This window comes from Nyctereutes procyonoides, unplaced genomic scaffold (assembly GCF_905146905.1).
Source record: "Nyctereutes procyonoides isolate TBG_1078 unplaced genomic scaffold, NYPRO_anot_genome, whole genome shotgun sequence".
NCBI classification, from domain to species: Eukaryota; Metazoa; Chordata; class Mammalia; order Carnivora; family Canidae; genus Nyctereutes; species Nyctereutes procyonoides.
The window spans coordinates 7,871,239-7,890,865 of record NW_026575128.1 but is presented as its reverse complement, the minus strand read 5'-3'; the positions used below and the strand labels follow the sequence as shown (position 1 = coordinate 7,890,865).

Genomic DNA, 19,627 nt, shown 5'->3' with positions numbered 1-19,627 from the left:
CACGGTTTGGGACACGGTTCCTGGCTCAGCACTGAGCCGGGGGAGGCAGCTGGAGGCAGGTGTGGCTGGTGGGGGGTGGGGAGGTGGTCACGGTGGCCCAGCCTCCCCCAACCAACAGAAACAGGTTCTCGGAAACATCATATCTGGGTCTCTGCCCTGAGCCGGGGTCAAGGCCTAAGTGAGCTCCAAGGGGACCAGCCCCCCACTCACTCCTCTGGCTCCCCGTTCCCTCCAAGGCCTCCTCCCTGCAACAGGTACACCTGCGCCCTGGGGACTCGGGGGCTGCAGGACCATCCTCCTAGACACCGTGCTGGAATCGGTGGGAATTACATCTCCTTCCCCTTTAGGTTTCTTTGTTTTGTTTTTTGTTTTTTGGGGGGTCTTAACAGGGGAAACGGATTTAATCTCTGAGAACGAGTGGTCTTGCTTCCTAGGGGAAAAAACAGAAGCTTTCGATTTCTAGGAGATAAGATCCCTCTGCGGTAACACAGTCTTGTGCCTCTTCCGTCATTGCTTTTTATAAGGTGACTAATAAATAATCCCCATTACACAAACACAGCCTGCATCCATCACGTCCAGACTGCGGGCGCTGAGGGATGATCTCTAATGGGTAATAATAATAGCTGCTATTTATTGATTGGGCGCCGGGTGCCAGGCACTGGGCGAAGCATCCCCATGCATTATCCTCGCAGAGGATGCGGGTTCTCCTCCGCTTCTCCCCCGCTGGGTGGCACTGCCCCAAGGCCCTGCAGCTGTTTGGCTCCTTCTCTGCAGACGCTCACGTCCCCTCTACAGGGAAGGTGTCCAGAGGCCGCCCCTACCCCCACCCCACCCCGTCCCACCCCATTGGGGGTGCCATGCCCAGTGCCATCGTCTGTCCCTATATTGTCCTCTGTCACTCCAATGGGCTTTTCTAGACTGGCCTTTCCTTGAACACAAGTGGTCAGAGTCCGAGTGGTCAGAGAATGGACTCCGAGCAGAAGAACTCTGGTTCTAGACCCTTCAGGCCGACCCAATGCAAACACCGTAGCTTTTCTCTCTCTTCCCGTTAGAGAACCATCCCGCTTACACCCCACGTGGCCCTGTGCATGCTGTCCGTCCAACCTGCCTGCCCCCCAGCTCATCACTATGGTATCTCGTCCCCAGCCCACTGCGATTTCTCTTGGGGGCCGCACGGGACATGGGCATGGCCAGTAACGGCTCTTCCCTGCGGATCCCATATACATGTTGGGAAGAGTAGGATTGCCATCTCCAGGATCACGAAGAGCAAAGCTCTCAGAGGCCATGTCACTGCCACACTAAAGAGATAAAGCAGAGCAGGAAGATGAAGAGAGTCCCAGCAAGGCTGGATCGAGCTGCGCCTGAAGCCACACAGCCTTAGGACGTCCCAGGAAACCTACGCCAACACGTTTCCCTTCATGTTCATCAAACTCCCTTGAATTGGCTTTCCCTCGTGAACCGCTACAGGAATCGCGGAAGTAAGCTCAACACGTTTCCGCTGGAGTCCAGACGGCTCACAAGAGCACCCGGAACCACAGTTTTATCAGTAGATAATGGGGTCAGGGGTCCCTTTGCCGGCCTCCCGCACTTATATATCCCATTTCCTTGATGGAAGTGCGCCATCAGTCATGCCACACAGCACCCAAGTAAGAGATTTCCTTTTTTTTTTTTTTTTTTTAAAAAAAAAGAGATTTCCTTTTTGAAAAAAGAAAGAAAAATGCAGCACGAACGGTGCTTGTTGATGGTTTTAGGGTGCGTGTTGGCTTTAGGAGGGCTGCACTGCGGGGAAGGACGGGAGGGGGGCCCAGGCCTGCGGGGCTTCCCCCGGGGACTCTCAGGAAGGGACGCCTGAGACCGGGCGACCTCCTCTTAATCCCATTCCTTCTACTATTTCCAACTTTCTCCTACTCCGGGGGTGTGAGGTCCTCCTGGACTCGTCCCTCCTCCCCTGCGAACCCTGCTGCACCGCTGCTGCCGGGTACCCGGAGACCCACAACCCGGGGCCTGCAGTCCCGCAGGTGACTCTGGCAGTCCCACATCGATAGCTCTCCCACCAACACTGGCAACCCCGGAGCTGAGTCCTCGTTTTGGAAAAACAGCCCTTCAGTAGGGAAGCCCGTCGGAGCCGAGGCGGAGATCTTCCCAGACGGAAGCAAGCGGGGCTACGGCCACCAGCGGGCAGGACGGGGCGGGCTGGGGGCTCTTGCAGACGCGGGGGTGTCACAGGTTACGGTTCGGCATGTCCCACGGCCTGTGGCTGTGACAGGGCCCAGGTCCCGCTTGCTCCCGACCCAGCGGGGAGCCCATCAGGAGGCTGCGTGCCAAGGAGCTGTGTGGCCCCCGGCCCGGCCTCAGGACCACGGGGAGCCCGGCACCCACGCTGGCCTGCTGGACCCTACTTGGGCTGCAGCCCCACTGCTCTGGCCACTGCGACAGCCGCCCTAGGCCTGCGCCCTCCTCCAGAGCTTGGTGCGGCGCCCCCCATGACGGTTCCCGCTCCTCAGATGCCTGTTCCAGCAGGACCCACGCCTCCCAGAGACGACCCCGTCCAGCGTCATGGCCCCGTCCCCTGGCACTCAGCCTCATCGTCCCTCAGGACTTGTTGCCGTCCCTGAGGCCTGGGGTCAGGGGTCACAAGCACAGCGTCCGTGCCAACACCCGTCCCGTCCACTCCCACATGGGCATCACCCCCCGACCTGTGCGCTCTCCTCAGGGCACCAAGACCAGGCTTTGACCCACCAGCCTCGGCGGCCGCACCGACTACAAGCTCCTGGCCTTCGGGGGGAGCACGCACGGTGTGGGCCCCGAGCCAGCCCTGCTCTCGGTCCACGCCCGACTCCCTCCCTGCAGCTCCCGACCCCTCCTGGCTCATCTCTGAGCTGCCTGATGCCCAGCCAGATGCCCGTGGGGCATCCTCCAGGCTCTAAGGACAGCGGCCACCACCCTGCCCTGGGAGGGACGCTGCCCACGATGGCCCCTGGGGACCCTGGCGGCCTCAGGACCCGCCTCCCATCCCTATCACAGGGTGCCCAGAGCCCACCAGCCCAGCCCGGGCCTCGCTCCCTGACTCCCGCCCAGCCTCCCGCACTGTCCTCAGGGGCCTGGTGGACATGAGGGAGCCACGTGGGCTGCAGAGTGATGGAAGCAAGCGCTCTGAGGCTTCTCTGTCCCCTGTGGTAGTGCTGCTCCACGGCCTGTCTGTGCCCACGGCGGTCCCCACCTGAGCACGCTGCAGGATGGGCTGAATCCGCGGCCGTGCCCCTGTCTGCTCTTGGGCAGGGACACGGGGCCCAGGGCAGGGGCATGACCGCTCCAGGCCGCCCCCAACAGATGACACGGAAGGACTGAAGGGACAAGGCTGCAAAGCCGCCCGGCCCTCCGGACACCCACTCGGCTCGCCGCCTCTGGAAGGTGCAGAAAGAGGCCCGGCTCGTGAACCCCGGGGCATCCCGGACTATGGGCAGAGCCCAAGAGAAGGCTCTAGAATCTGAGCCCGGAAGGATGAACACCAGTACGTTAGCCGTGGTGGCATCTCAAGGCTCGGACCATGGTTCATTTTCACCTTCTTCTCTGTGCTTTTGTGCACTTCCCCGCTTCCCCATGAACCTGTGACACTTTCATAATCTAGAAAAGCAAGACATGGTCTTAACTAAAAAATAAAAATGAAAATGAAAAATAAAAAATAGACGTGCATCTCCAATCTGGCTGTCAAGCCGGAGTCGGACAAGTCCTTTGACTCCTTGGAAGAGCCCGGCGATCTCACCAACACCAACAAATGATCACCTGGAAGAGCTGCAACCCAAAGTGGGATTCTGGGAGGCACCACCGCTCCCCACGCGCATCAGTCAGTGGCTCTGACTCCAGGGGTCACAGGGGGAGGGACCCCGCAGCTGACCGGGCTGGGGCTGCCGCTGGACCAGCCGACCTCCCCTCGCTCCCCCCCACCTACCCAATGACCCCCTGTGCTCATCCTCCCCTCGCTCCCCCTCTCACCTCTCCAAGGACCCCCTGCGCCCCTCCTCCCCTTGCTCCCCCTCTCACCTCTCCAAGGACCCCCTCCGCCCCTCCTCCCCTTGCTCCCCCTCTCATCTCTCCAAGGACCTCCTCCGCCCCTCCTCCCCTTGCTCTCACCTCTCCAAGGACCCCCTGTGCCCCTCCTCCCCTCACTCCCCCTCTCACCTCCTCAAGGACCATGTGCTGAAACCGCAGCAGGTACCAGCACTGACCCCTTGTTTTTATGAAGGAAGAAAGGCAGGTCCCTGAAAGGTTAAGGGTCCCACCCCCACCCCTCCGTCGGGTGCCAATAGCGCTGCCGTCGTCCCAGCCCCCTGGTCTCGCACCCACATCCTGGCAGCAGACTCCCTCCCTTGCCAGGCCCCCCCAAATGCACCACGTGCACAGCCTACACACCCAGAGCTAACGGCCAGTGGGGTCAGGCCGCCTCTGATCGGCCCATGGGCCCCATCACACCCGGAGTCAAAGCCAAGTCCTTCCCAGAAGGCAAGGCTGCGCTGGTCTGGCCCCTTCCTCTGTCTCCGACTCTACCGCCTCCCACAGCTCGCCCACAGGGCGCTCTCCTCTGGCCTCACTGGCTCAACTCTGTCCTTCAGACGCGCCAGGCAAACTCTCGCCCCAGGGGCTCCAGGATGATGCTGCGGACGCAGAGCCTGCGGGTTCTCCGGAAGGCGACCGAATGGCGCCCCCAGATTCCTCCCAGGGCACTCTCTTCAAAGAGCTTGGGGATTAGGAGGAACTTCACAACCAAGGGTGCATCACGGCTCCACAGGGCGCGTGCCTTCTCCCCTGGGCTCACCACGGAGGGAACGCCGACGAGGGGGTCGCTGCTGCAGGCACCAGCCTGAGAGGTGAGCTCATGGCTCCCCGGGCACAGCCGGCTGCCCAAACCCCTGCTTGCGCAGCTCCAGGCACCGGCGCTCCCTGCTTCAATGACGAAAGCTAAGCGACATTTCTTCTCAACGTCTAACTGAGACTCATCTGCCTCTAAGATCGACGCCATGGGCCTTGTCCTGCCCTCCGGAACAACCCAGAATAAGCACTTACTGTTCTTCAATGCAACACATCCTCAAGCCACCCCCAGGTCCTCTAACTGTTCTCCGGACGTCCTTACGTCTCAGTCCTTCTTCCTGAGCACCTGCTGGAGACCCGGCCCAGGGCCCTCAAAACCACCTGGTTACTGATCATCGCTTTATTGTGTGGGTTTCCTTCCACCTCCCAAGATTGGAGCCTATACTTCTATTAATAGAGCCTCGCGTCATTTGCCAACTGAAACCTTTGTGCAGTTTTCACGTAGGTCAGGACTTCATAAATTAAATCTTTTAATTTAAATTCAATTAATTAACATAGATTGCATTACTGGTTTCACAGGGAGAGGCCAGCGATCCATCTGTTGGATACAACACCCCCTGCTCACCCCATCACGGGCCCTCCTTCATGCCCGGCTCCCCGGCCCCCTCCCCCAGGGACCCTCCGTTTGTTTCCTATGATTCAGAGTCTCGTACAGTTTGTCTCCCTCTCAGGATTCATCTTGTTTTATTTTTCCCTCCCTTCTTGCTGTTGACTTCAGTTCACTCTTTGATTTCAGATTTTTCTTCCAATTTGCTCTTTATCTCACACAATCAACACGAGAGCCGCAGTTAAGGAGGTTTAAAAAAAAAATCACCCGCAGTCTCACAGCAATTGCTTCTTTTTGAGATTTTCATCCAGTCCCTGTCCATAGAAGACCTACTTCACATGCCTGCAATAAATATGGGGGAATAACTCTGCATTCTGCTTTTTCCACTGAAAATAATATCATTTTCTGATATTACTAAATGATGCTGTTATAATTTTATTTATTTATAGATTTTATTTATTTATTAGAGACACAGAGAGAGAGAGAGAGGCAGAGACACAGGCAGAGGGAGAAGCAGGCTCCATGCAGGGAGCCTGACGTGGGACTCGATCTTGCGTCTCTAAGATAATGACCTGAGCCAGGGGCAGGTGTTCAACCACTGAGCCCCCTGAGCCTTATTTATTTATTTATTTATTTATTTATTTATTTATTTATTTTAAATTTTATTTATTTATTTATGAGAGACATACAGAGAGAGAGAGAGGCAGAGTCACAGGCAGAGGGAGAAGCAGGCTCCATGCAGGGAGCCCAACGCGGGTGGGACTCAATCCCGGGTCTACAGGATCCCGGTGAGCCCCCCTGGGCTGCCCACTGTTATAATTTTAAGTGGCCGCATAAATCCACTAGGTAGACCTGCCATAATTTTCCTCGTCATTCCCCCGTTGTTGGACATCTTTACGGTTTCCAATTCTCCGTCATTATAAGGATCGCTGAAATCCACACTTTTACACGTGGGACTTTCTCCTGCTGGTGAATTCTTACCTGTAGGATAGATCCCAGGGGAGGAATTACTGGGTCCAATGACACGAGCATTTTACGACCCTTGATGCGTGTCACCCTGGATTCCCAGAGGACTAATGTGCATCGCCACCGGCCACCTGAGTGTGCCCACGTCTCTGCATCTGCCCCGGCACGCTCTCTCCTCCTGAGGCTCTTTGAGCTAATTCGCTAGGGCTGACGTGTCATTTCCTTGTGTTTTTTTTTTTTTTTCATTTCCTCGTTCTAATTGACATTTACTTTGATGACCAGCAAGACTGGAGAGCAATCCTGTATATTCACTTGCTGACTCTATTTCCTCTGATGTGAACTCCAGATTTCTCACCACCCTGGGTGGGCCTGTCACACAATACCAACAACAAGCCTTCCCCACCACGCTGGGCATAATGGGCTTCGACAGTCAGCTGTTTCCTTTCCATCGGAGATGGTTTGTTGTACAGAACTTTTACATTCGAATATGGTCACATCAGTACATTGTTTGCTTCTGCGACATCCTTTATTATTTTATTTTTTATTTTTTTAAAGATTTTATCTATTTATTCATGAGAGACACAGAGAGAGAGGCAGAGACCCAGGCAGAGGGAGAAGCAGGCTCCATGCAGGGAGCCCGACACGGGCGGGACTCGATCCCAGGTCTCCAGGATCACACCCTGGGCTGCAGGCAGCGCTAAACCACCGCGCCACCAGGGCTGCCCTGCGGCGTCCTTTAAAGCACAAAGCTTGGCGCTGCTCTCTCCTGTAGGGACATATTTTATTTTGATCCAGCAGTCCCAGCTGTGTGAGATTATTTCATGCTTTTTTTTTTTTGGCCAGCTGACGTCACACTGCCTGGGTTTGAACCCGCATCTCTCTCTCTCTCATTAGCTTTGCGATCCTCAAGCACGCTGCTTAGTTTCTCTGTGCTTCATCAGTAACCTGGGGACAACAACCGGCCCTGCCTCCCAGGAGCATCGTGAGGATTAAATGCCAAAATGTGAGGTACTTAGCAGAGGGCCCGGCAGCTGGCTGGAGCAGCAGCAGTGGGAGTCATCCCCACGATCGTCGTGATCCTACTTCTTAGTGCTCCCTCCGCGCTCTGAATCCTCTGCAAAATTTCCAAGCGTGACCTCTAGGGCTTCAGCATGGAGAACTGGAGACCCCATGACATGCACATCTGTGGGTTCATCAGGACTCTGAACGTGAGCCTGTTCAATCACAGCCACACCATAAAGGCCTGCAGACAGGATCATAAAGGCTTCTGTTTAAGCCAATGGGAAAGCCAAGCTGCTCCACATGCAGCCGTTTCTTGCTCTCTAGCAGATCAGACACCCATCCACAGGGGAGGCGGGCAGTGCCCCAGGGCGAGCTGTCCCCTTGCCCCAGCACCCTCCTCTGGGCCGGCAGCAGTCCCCATCTGCAATGCCCCCCTTGCCTCCCATCTGCCCCCCACCTTCCTCACCACCCCTAAAGTGCAAATCCCACAGCCTCACTTCCCTGCCTAACCCGTTGGTGAGGGCCTCTCCCTGCACGGAAACCCCAAACTCCTTCCCGTGGCCTCCGAGGCCCCACGGGAGCAGGCCCCCGACCCTCATGGAGCTCAGCTCCTGCTACTCCTGTTCTCACAGTCACACTCCACCCTCTAAGGTCCCTTTTGCAGGTGCTCAAATACACACACGCTTGCTTTCTTCTGATCTCTGATTTCATTCGTTCACCAAATATTTGTCGAGCGCCCTCATGCCTCTAGACCCGTTCTTGGAGCTGAGGACTCAGCAGGGAACAACAGCAATAGTGCAAAAAAAGACAAAGACCCCGATGCCCCCCGAACTCACACTCCAGTAGGGGAGAAAATAAAGGCCTATGTGAAGGGGCGACAGGGAGAAACGGGGATAAACGGCGCGCTGTGTCGTACCGTGCGATCAGGAAAGGCCTCTCTGATGAGGGGTCACTTGGGTAGAGACCTGAGGCAGGGACAAGGGAGGAGGCTGAGGGGCCTCCAGGGCAGGGCAGTGTTGGCCAAGGCAACAGGGCCTATGGAGACCCGTGGCTTGCCCGTTTGTCTGCCCCCCTCCACCTCACGAGGCCGCTCCCGGTCATGCAACCGCCAGGCCCAACCGGCATCACTCCTCGATGCAGGGATGCATTAGGTGTGCGTGAGGAATGACTCCTGGGATGCACTGTGGGAAAAAGCCTCAGAAAGGAATAGGGCTGGATAAAGGTCTCAAGGAAAGAGCAGGAAATGAAGAGCCGGAAGGAAAGGTTGAAAAGCAGGGAAGCAAAGCCACTGCCCATGAGACAGGGTCTCCGGCGGCCAACAGTGTCCTCAGAAGGCTCCAGACCGGGGCCTGCAGGCTCTGGCCCCCCGACTCTCCCGGAGCCCCTCCTTTCTGTGGGGTCAGGAGCGGTGGGCTGGCTGGGTGTGGGGGACTGATCGGGGCTCCTCCGGGGAGGCAGCACAGAGCGGAGAGGCGTTCCTGGCCTTAGGTGCTGCATGGCCTCAAGCTAGCTACCCAAGCTCTCTGGGCCTTGACTTCCCCGGCCTTGCCCTCCAGGGGGTGATGTCCAGGGTCTACAAAGCTCCCACTGCATGGCTGGGCACGTCAGAGGTGCTCAGCCAGTGCTGCCTCCTGCCCCGGGCACAGATGCTGTAGCTTGTATGGGGACGCACGGCTGTGAAGTTCATGCATGGGGACGGAAGCGGGGAGAGGCGCAGCCCGTGCACCCCCCCAAACCTCCAAGTCCCAGTCTCCCACCTAGTGTGCTGTTTTTCTCTCCTGCTGTTAAAATGAACTATCAGTGGGTTCAAACTCTTGGTTATCCACATTTTTTAAGGGAAGAGCTGGAAAGAATAATTGCAAACAGGGGCCCATCACTCCCAAATTATCAAATAATGGGAAGAGATGCGATCAGAATATTCAATCTGATATTTCCCTTTGGAGGTATCGTCTCCCCACCGATGCTCGGCTCAGGGCTTGGGAGACAAGTGCCCCCAAGGAAGAGGCAGGTGACAGGCACGTGTCCCCTCAACGCTCGGGCTGGGGGTCAGCAGAGGAGACTCCGATGCCCTCGGCTGACCCAGGCCCCAGGAGGCAGACAGGTGTGCGTGCAGCTCATCTCTGCCAGGACGAGGCTGAGAGGCAGCCCGTCCCATCTAGATGGGGGAAACCACATTCACACCGCCCCCCATGGTGTCACGGTGGGAGGGGCTGGCTGTGGGCTGCCCAGGGCCCAAGATGAGCCACGTTTGGGTTTAATGGGCTCACCTGCCTCGGGATCTGACATGGGAGGGAGGTCAAGACCGGGCATCCTGCTGCCTCCCGCGAAAAGGGCGTCTATCAACTGAAGACCTGTGCTAATAGGTGTTAAATAGAGTTCAATGCAGAAAATTGAGAAGTAATGAGACTCGGAGCCAAGAGAATAAATTAAGAGGTGGTCACGTGGCCAAGAGAGCCGCCACCTGAATGCTGAACGGGAAGAGCTCAGACCACCCTGAGTCCCGGGTCGGAGAAGACGTCAAGAGGACCAGCCCAGCACCGGCGAGCCCGAGGTGGCCAACAGCCATCAGGGAATCGCCGTATCTCATCGGTTCCAGGGCACCCGTTTTTCCATATTCTAATGTCTCTGAAGTCGTGATGTGTCTTATAGTCAATAGCACGTCAGGCTTTAATCGGCTCTGTCGGAACAGATGGCAGCTCGCGTTCAACGGGGAAGGGTCCCAGGTACCCCGAGCCCACCTCTCTGCTCGTCGGGGTCTTCTCACCAGGCAAGGTGACCACCGGCCAACTCCCCCTTGTTAAGTCATCGTTCAGGTGGGTCCACCGCGTGTCAGCCCCCGGGCCGGGCACAGCTGTCAGTCTTGACGACGACAGTCCCCACGTCGGCCTTTTGAGCCCGTCGGGAGCTCCCAACATGTACTGCCTCCTTTGTTCTGAGCGAGAAGAGCCCGGAGAAGGGATTACGGCTGTCCTCCTCGGACAGGGGAGGTCAAGTCCCACACCAGCTACCAGGCGGCTGGGCTGGGGGCTGATGGTCCCTCCACACCTGAGCTCGTGAGCTGGGTGAGCTGGGTGCCCCCCTGTGCGTCCCGCTGTCCAGCAGCACACGTGAGTACAGACGAGGCAAAGGAGGAACGAGAAAGGCAGGAGCGTGCATGGGGTGGGAGGAGACAGACGCGGGGCCGGGAGGCCGTCTGCACCGCGGGCGGCCCGTGGATCTGGGTCGAGCAGAGATGGGAAGAGCCGAGCGCCGGGTGGGGGAAGTGGGTGAGGAGTCTGAGGAATGAGGGCGAGACAGAGACGGGCCCAAAGCCAGCGGGGCCAGAGGAAGAAGGGGGTGGAGGTGGGGCTGGGGTCCACGTGAGGAGTCTGTTCTCCCCGCTGGAAACAAGCAGGGGGCTTAGGGCAAAAGCCCCCCAGGTCCTTCACCCATGCGTCTAAGGATTCTCTGAATCTTTGGTCGGACAGAGTCACTCTGACTGCGGGCTCCTCCAAGGCGAGGCCCCCAGGCGGTCGTTCAGCTGAGTGCCCAGACCAGAGGTGTGATGAGAACTAACCCCCAGCCTGTCCTCCACCCGCTAGGCCAGCACGCTCACGCGGTGGTGTCCCCTCGTGCGAATGTGCAGGAGGGAGCGAAGAGGTTCGGGGCCTTGCCCGGGGTCCTGCAGCGGGGACTCAACCAGGCAGGAGAGCCGTTTTCTCCACGCGGTGGGGGAGCTGGTGTTTAGGGACCAGAGACCCTGGGCCGGGCGGGCTGCCCGCGTCGACTCCTTCAGGCCTCGTTCCAATCCCTGGAGGAGGCCCTTACGGTCTCTCTTTTGCAAAGCATCAGCTCGGGGAGGTTGGGAGGTGCTCAGGGTGAGCCAGGGTTTGCACCCACCTCATTCTGAGCCCTGCTCCTCTGCCCCGACGCCTCCCGTGAAACTCACGTCTCGGAGCTCCTCAGAGCTGGGGCCTCCTCTCCCTGCCTCATGTTCCCAAGGCCTGAGACCCGGCACAGAGCGGGTGTGCAGTCAACACCTGGAACGGACGGGGACGGGGCGGGCGCAGGGCCTTAAAGGGCAGGGCACACCTCTCCTGCAGGTGCGGCGGCCGCCTGACGGGCTCCTGCCCTCGCTGCCGTCCTCCAGGATGCTGATGGGGGTGCGGTCAGGCCGCACTTTGGTACGATGTCATCGTCGAATCATGTTAATCCTCGTTCCCCAAAGGGGGCAAATATCGCAGCGCGTGATGAACCGTTTGTGGGATTACTGAGGACATGATAGGACATTCATCCTGACTCCCCACTTATTGAGAAGTGCCGCCCAATTTGTCTCAAATGTCACATCTCTACGTATTAATCTGCTACTCCACAGTACTGATTAAAAGGAATGTTCTCCAACTCCCAAGGCAGGGCCATGGGAAGCGGAGCAGGTTCATCCAGGAAGCACACCCCGTGGCTCCCGGGCACAGGAGATGGACGTTCATCACCTCCCACCCGAGGGGAGGCCGCGCCGGGCCTGCTGTTCTGGACTCGGGAGGCCTGGATGGCAGAGTGCAAATTGGATATTCAGAGGAGAGTGTATGTATAGTCGAACTGCTTCCATTAGTCCAGGTCTGAAATGTCTGCGTGATGTCCCAGAATTGGGGAGCCCCTGTAGAACGAGGCAATTGTCTGAGACGCAGAGACCGGGAGATGGGAAATGGGGGGCCTATAACAGGAAGGAAAGAAACCAGGAGGGCGCCCCGGCTGGACCCTGCGCGCTCGGTGTCGTGGGCACCTTCGACCCTGCTCCCACCTCCAAAAGCCAGGGAGGCGTGCTCTGTCCTGACGCGTGCTCCAAACCTGCCTCTCCTGGTCCCGTGCCCACAGGGAGCTCCAGCTTGTCCTTCTGTCCCCTGCACACGTGTCCGTCCCACCGCTGGTAGTGACCACGCACCAAGGTGCTCCACTGGGTGCATCCTCTTCTTCCCCGGTTCTGCTGCCCTTTGGGAGGACGGGTGGATGGGGCCGGGGCGTGTTGTGGCCGCCAAGGTGGGGCCTGGTGGGACGTCCGCAACTGCACACAGTAGGCACTCAACGAGTATTAGCTCGGTGAAAGAAAGGGCCTCTACAGTCGGCTTCCTGTGTGGAGTCAGCCCCACTGGGCTGTTTTTCAGGTGGGTGATGGGTGGGCTTCAGGGCGTCTGAGTGAGATGAAAGGAAACACGGAGAAATGGTGTGTGCGTGCGAGTGTGTGAGCATGCACAGTGCGTGTGCAAGGATGGTCACAGCTTTCAAGTCCGGGGCTCCCACCTCCCACACCGAGGGCCCGCTGGACGGGTTACTGGCACTGTTAGCTCTGGAGCCAACCTCTCTGACATAAAGAGCAGAGGCCATGAAAAGACTAAGTTCCCGGGGTGCCTGGGAGGCTCCGTCGGGTACGCGTCTGCCTTGGGCTCAGGTCAGGTCCTGATCTCCGGGTCCCGGGATCGAGCCCCATGGAGGGCTCACTGCTCTGGTGGGGGGGCTTGGGTGGAGTCTGCTTCTCTCTCTCCTTCTCCCCCTCCCCCTGCTTGTGCATGCTCTCCTTTTCTTTCTCTCAAATAAATAAATAAAATCGTTTTTTTTAGGGCAGCCCGGGGGGCTCAGCGGTTTAGCGCCACCTTCAGCCCAGGGCGTGATCCTGGAGACCCGGGATCGAATCCCACGTCAGGCTCCCTGCATGGAGCCTGCTTCTCCTTCTGCCTGGGTCTCTGCCTCTCTCTCTCTCTCTCTCTCTGATTCTCTCACGAATAAATAAATTATTTAAAGAAAAAAAATCTTTAAAAAAAATAATAAAGAAGACCAAGTTCCTGGGTGGGACCTGGGCGGCTCTGGTCGGCTGGGCGGCAGGGCCCAGGGCCTTGTCCCCGTCCATTGGACACCCTCTCAGGAGTGCTGGGGCTCACGGTCATGGACGACACTCTGCTCCTTCCCCAGACAGGCCACGTTCTGTTTGTGGGTTAGACGCACCCTGAACAGCTGGGCTGAGGGTTTGGGGCAAAGTCAGGAGCCAGGGACTGGGGTAGACCTGGGATGGTGACCCCCGGCGATGGCATTCTCTCTCCTTCCACCTCCCCAATAACCCCGGGCAAGTGAAGTTAGCACGAGGGTGACTGCCCTAATCGGGTGTTTAGGGAGCAGGGATACTTTGCCAGGGCCTGGTCCTGAGCACGCGGTGTGGCTTGTGCGTTCTCGTCCCCAGCCTTCACAACCCCGTGGAGCGTATTCTTTGCCCTGATTTTACAGATGGCGAGGGCAGAGCTCAGGGACACGGAGTCGCTCCCCGAGGTCACGCAGCAAGTCAGCGGGGGGACAGGATTTAATTTTGGAGACGTGTGAACCCTGGCCTGAGGTCTTCATCAGGGTGTGACGCCACCTCTCCCCTTGACAGTCACCAGGGAACTGGCAAGAAGAAGGGCCCTTCATCCTTCTAGATCCCGCGGAGATGCTAAGTTGAAGGAGAACGGGCCTGATTTCTTTTTTTTTTTTTAAAGATTTTATTTATTTATTAATGAGAGACATGGAGAAGGAGAGAGAGAGAGGCAGAGACACAGGCAGAGGGAGAAGCAGGCTTCATGCAGGGAGCCCGACGTGGGACTCGATCTCAGGTCTCCAGGGTCATGCCCCGGGCCGATGGCGGCGCTAAACCGCTGAGCCCCCGGGGCTGCCCAACAGGCCTGATTTCGGCAGAAGTCTCCTATATTTGGAGAGTGAGATCCCAGGATGACAGGTTCCGCTGAGCAGGAATAGCTGCTTTCAGCTGTAGGTGGTTAAACAGGCCTGACGGATGAGCCCCAGCACGTGGGGCTGGGTTCTCACTCCCCAAAGTGTCAGCCTGACGACTCAGGGTTAATGGTCCTAAAGCACAAAGGTGCAACCAGGATCGGGCCTTAAAAGCTGCAGAGATCCTCATCTAACTGACGTTTCTGATCCGCTTATGACTCCTGTGTACCCGCTGATGAGTCTGATGAGCCTGGAACTGACAGCACAACCCCATGCGGTGGCCGGGAGCTGGGCGTGGAGAGGGCGAGCGCCGGCAGCTGGGCTGGGAGAAGTAATGTCAAGGACAAGATTGACCTGTCGGGGAGAGTCACGCTAGGGACACACCGAGAAGCAGGGACCTTGTGCACCCTTGAGGAAGGGGACACAGGACAGAGCCGCGGAGGGTCGTCGGGACACAGAGAGCCACCAAGAAACCAAAGCCAACACAACTGAACTCCAACGGGCTTAGAAATGACGTGTAAAAACAGAACCCTAAAAGAATAAGGCCAACAATTCAACGAGCACGTATCTGATCACGACATGGAAAGGCCTTTCCCGACAGGACGCCCAAGGTCCATCATAAGAGTAAACTTTTTAATTTAAAGTCGGCGTTGGCGTAAAAATCAAAACTCCCGCACATCCAAAGGCAGCCTGTACCTTTCTTATCTCTCAGATGCAAAAACCACTTGCAAAAAAAAAAGAGATAAGAAAAAGTATTAACACCTCCAGAGGAAAATGGGCAGAGGCAGGGACAGGCAATTCACAACACGATCCACAAAAGGCCAGGGAGTGACAACGGCTGCTCAGCGTCCCCGGTCATCAAAGAGACGGGAAATTATAACAACCCGCAAGATCTCATTTTTTTTTTAATCCACTTTAATCCATGAAGCTGATTTCAAACTCACCAGCAAGGCGTGGAGGGCGGGGCCCTGGCGTGGGCTGGTGGGGGCGTGTGTCAGCTCAGCCCTTCCAGGAACACTGGGGAATCACGCTTGCACACACACAGCCCACGCACTCCCTGGCCTGGCGACTGCACCTCCAAGAGCTCATTCTACGAAGGGGATGGGATGAGGGTTTCAGTTGTACGTACAAGAATGTTCCTTGCCTGAGTGTTCATGGAAGAGACCACTTAAGTAACTGAGAGGCACGCAGACCACGGCGGCCCCCTTGCTGACACGCGTTGCCGATGACCAACCAGGCGGGCTACTTGCACCCCCACGGAGAAGCACCGTCCTCGTCTAGCACAGCACAGATCTGAACCTACAGCTCGCCTGCAGATGCGCTCGTGTGCAGGTGCCCGCGTGCCCGTGCCGAGCTGTCCTCCAGCATGCTCACCGCGGGGGCAGATGTGGCCTTCGCGGGAGGGCAGGGACGGGGTGGCGACCCCTGGGGACTCAGCGCAGACAACACGGCAGCCAGATGGAGCTGGCAGATGAACATACAGGACGCTCTGTTTAAACTTGAATTTCAGAAGATCAGGGACATGTTTTCAGCATAAGTCTATCCCACGGAAAATTTGGGACAGACTTAGACTTTAAAAGTCGCGTTTTTAGTCTGAACAATTGAAAATTCAGATCAACTGGGCGTCCCGCAGTTTCTGTGGCAACTCCAGCTGAGAGACTCTGGACACACGTCTTGTCGCCTCCCTGGGATACCCCCCCCCACCTGGAGGCCTCCCATGGCCCCCCCGCCTCTGACTTGGCTCCGTCCACCCACCCATGAAATGGAGCCTCCGCTCTCCGGCCCGCCCGCCCCAGGGAGCGCGGCGCACGTGAGTTAGTCCTTCGTGCCCGAGGAGCCACGGAAAGACCCCCGGCCGCCACCTCTCTGGAGCTGAACACAGACCTCCCGAGGTGCCCGCAGCTCCGGCATCTGTAGGACGGGGCTGGTGTCTGTCTGCGCAACCACGGGGATTAAGGCAGATATTGCACGTCAAGTGCCTGGCATACAGTCAGCGCTTAATACAGTGGATTCCTTGCCCCTGGGCTACGGGGATTACACACCAAGCATCTTCTGTGGGCCCAGGGTTAGACGCCTGGCCTCCAGGATCCTTCCCTTGAAGCGGCAGCTGCCCAGCACACTCCGCACCTGCTTCTCCCTTCCCCGAAGGCCCCACGTGCTGGGCCCCTTCTTTGCACTTCCCACTCTGCGGGGCCGAGGAGACGGACTCGCTTCCATGCACTCTCGGGGCCACAGCCACGGGGAGCTCCCCAGACAGGCCAAGTCCTTCTAAGGGGGCACAGCGGGATCCTGAGCGGGGCAAGGGGGCAGGCCTGGCTGGGGGCACCGTGGCTAGGGGCAGAGCCTGTCCGGTGGCCGTCTGCACCCCACAAATGGCTAAGTGCACTCTGCGGTGTGGTGACCTTCCTCCCAGGAGGCCAAACCTTCGGGGTCCTCCTCCTCCTCCATCCATTAGCCCGGTGAGAGACGCCCCGGCCCCAGCAGTGAACACATGTAGCAGGTGGTCTGTCCCCGAAGTGGCCGCCCCCACTGGCTCCTCCCACCGTGGCCCCCATCCCAGTCCCCCAACTTCGGGTGTTCCGGAAGTCGCCGCAAGTCACGCCTTCCTGGAGGCACACGTGGCCCCCGGTCCAGGCCTCGGCCAGGTCAGCGGGGCTGCCTGGGCTTGTTGGGCTCGGTGCCGGGGTAGCACGTCCAGGCTGTGCTGGCCTCGCCTGCCAGGCTTTGTCCTCTGGCCACCAGGGACAGCGCACATGGCTGGCGAGGGCAGGCCCTTGGTCTGGCACATGGGTCCTACAGCAGAATGCTGAGCCTCCTGGGCCACGTCCTCCAGCCAGGCAGGCGGAGGAGGCACCCGTCAGCCCCCACCCTGCCCTACTATGTTACAACCTGTTTGAATTGCAGACCCCCGTGAATGGGATGGACACTCGGGCCCAGACAATGCCCTGCACAGTGGAAGCACTCTCCGTCTGCACAGTCCAATACAGTCTCCACAGGTGCCCCCCGAGCACTGGGTATGAAGCTAATGTGGCTGCAAAACGGAGTTTTAAATTTCATTTAACTTTGAGTACATTAAACATAAGCGTTTCCACGTGGCTAATGGTGACCACAGTGGATATCACAGCTCTAGGCAAACGGTCACCAAACATTTTCTATAAAGGGCCAGAGTAAATATTTTAGATTTTGCAGCCATGTGGTCTCTGTGGCAGGAGCTCGACTCCAAGGATGCAGTACATGCCTGGTTAGGTCAGGAGCCCTCAGGTGAAGGTGACCATGGTTGGATCTGGAGCCCTCAGCAGAAGGTGACTGTGGTTAGGTCAGGAGCCCTCAGAGGAAGGGGACTGTGGTTATGTCAGGAGCCCTCAGCTGAAGGGGACCGTGGTTATGTCAGGAGCCCTCAGCGGAAGGTGACCGTGGTTAAGTCAGGAGCCCTCAGGTGAAGGTGACTGTGGTTATCTCAGGAGCCCTCAGCTGAAGGGGACCGTGGTTATGTCAGGAGCCCTCAGCTGAATGTGACCGTGATTATGTCAGGAGCCCTCAGCTGAAGGGGACCCGTGGTTATGTCAGGAGCCCTCAGCTGAAGGGGACCCGTGGTTATGTCAGGAGCCCTCAGTGGAAGGTGACCGTGGTTATGTCAGGAGCCCTCAGGTGAAGGGGACCCGTGGTTATGTCAGGAGCCCTCAGGTGAAGGGGACCCGTGGTTATGTCAGGAGCCCTCAGCTGAATGTGACCGTGGTTATGTCAGGAGCCCTCAGCTGAAGGGGACCAGTGGTTATGTCAGGAGCCCTCAGGTGAAGGGGACCCGTGGTTATGTCAGGAGCCCTCAGCTGAAGGGGACTGTGGTTATGTCAGGAGCCCTCAGTGGAAGGGGACCCGTGGTTATGTCAGGAGCCCTCAGCTGAAGGGGACTGTGGTTATGTCAGGAGCCCTCAGTGGAAGGCATGCAGAATTTTCTCTGGAACCTTCTCAGGAACCTTTAGTTAAAAATAACTGAGAACTCTCAGGAGTCCTGAAACGCTCAGGTTAAAGCATCCAACTCTGTCCCCTACCCCCCAACTACCAGGGGTGGATTGCCAAGGAAGGAGGACTTGCTGTCTCGCCAGGACAGAGGTCCTGTTTCCATACTGCCACAGCTCCATTCAAAAGAGCATCACTTATCCTTCAAGTTCTTGGAGATAAGAAAGCTTTCAAATAACTGGCATGCTCTACCAGGGTGTTATGTCATTACTGTTATTAATTATCATTAACGGTCTTAAATTATGCCTATTAATGATCTCGACACAAAATAGCAGTGTGGGCTTAGCCAAGAGCAGCATAATTACCTATTAATGAGATGTAAATTTCCTAGGGAAATGACAGAGATCTAGAAGTGCCACCTTCTGAACTAATATAATAAAGCTCATAATAATAATAGTATATAATCTGAAGATATTAGTGTTAATTTGAATGCCAACACCATATTTAAACAAGCTGAGAGAAGTGGAAATTATTTGCATAATTCAAACCAAGAAACCCTAATCTGTGTTATTAAGGAAAAACGGATCGTTCTTCTCGGAAGGATCTAACTCCGAGCCTCTGCAGTCACCATATCGAGGAGAAATGTTTTTCAGATACTGATTTTATTTCTTTCACTTACGCTCTCTCTCTCTTATTTCCAGCACCAAGCAGAGATACCTTATACAATAAAGCCCAGGAGAAAACAGAATTAAAAAAAAATAAAAACACAACAAAATGCACTTAGGGGACAGAAAGGGAGGATGTCACCAGGCCTCAGGATAAATTACGGCAGCGGGGCTCTGATTTCAATTTCCAGTTTCCTGGGAACACGGCACCGACGGTTTAGGTAACCTAGTTACTGGTTAGTGAGCAGCCTCGTTAGAACCGGCAGCAGCTCCGCATCTGGGGCACCCCGTCCCTGCAGCTGGGGTGCGCCTGGGGCTGCCGCGACCTCATGCGCCAGGCCTCCACGGCCTGGCCCGGAAGCACCTACCTTCATAGCTGGCGTGGAAGCCCTGCGCGCTGACTGCGTAGTCACTGATGAGGCGCAGAGAGAGGGTGGCGGCGGCGCTGACGATGGTGGCTGGCAGCTGGAAGCCTGTGAGCCTGAAAGACAAAGAGGTGCCATTTAGGGAGAACGATCCCCTTGGAAATGAGCATCCGTGAAGCATTTATTGAGCACCTGCTGGATGCACAAGGCTGACTTAGGCACATAGGCAGGGGCAGGTGCAAGGTGTCCCAAGACAAAGGGGAGATGGAGCAGTCACAGGCATGTGGAGGCCACTCCCCTAAAGCCACAGGCCATGCTCCGACCTGGTGACCCGCCTCACGGACTTCTCTTCTCTCCTCTCTGGGAATCCTCCCCCACCCCTGCCCTTCCTGGCCGAGGCCCTCTGTGCCTCCAAGTGGACCTCGCCACAAATGCACTGCTATCAGTTGCCAACAGACAACCCTTCCTTGGATACTGATGAAAATACGCCCAACTGTAAGCAGCGGACGGTGGATACTTCTCATCATGGGCTT

General features: G+C 57.2%; 1 protein-coding gene across 1 annotated transcript in view; it reads right to left on the bottom strand.

Moving 5' to 3' along the window:
- The window catches only part of CSMD2 (CUB and Sushi multiple domains 2), a 437,017-nt gene that overhangs the window by 376,852 nt on the left and 40,538 nt on the right, over positions 1-19,627 (bottom strand). The window contains 1 exon segment of the mRNA XM_055341473.1: positions 19,098-19,210. Within this exon segment, the coding sequence (XP_055197448.1) occupies positions 19,098-19,210 (113 nt within the window).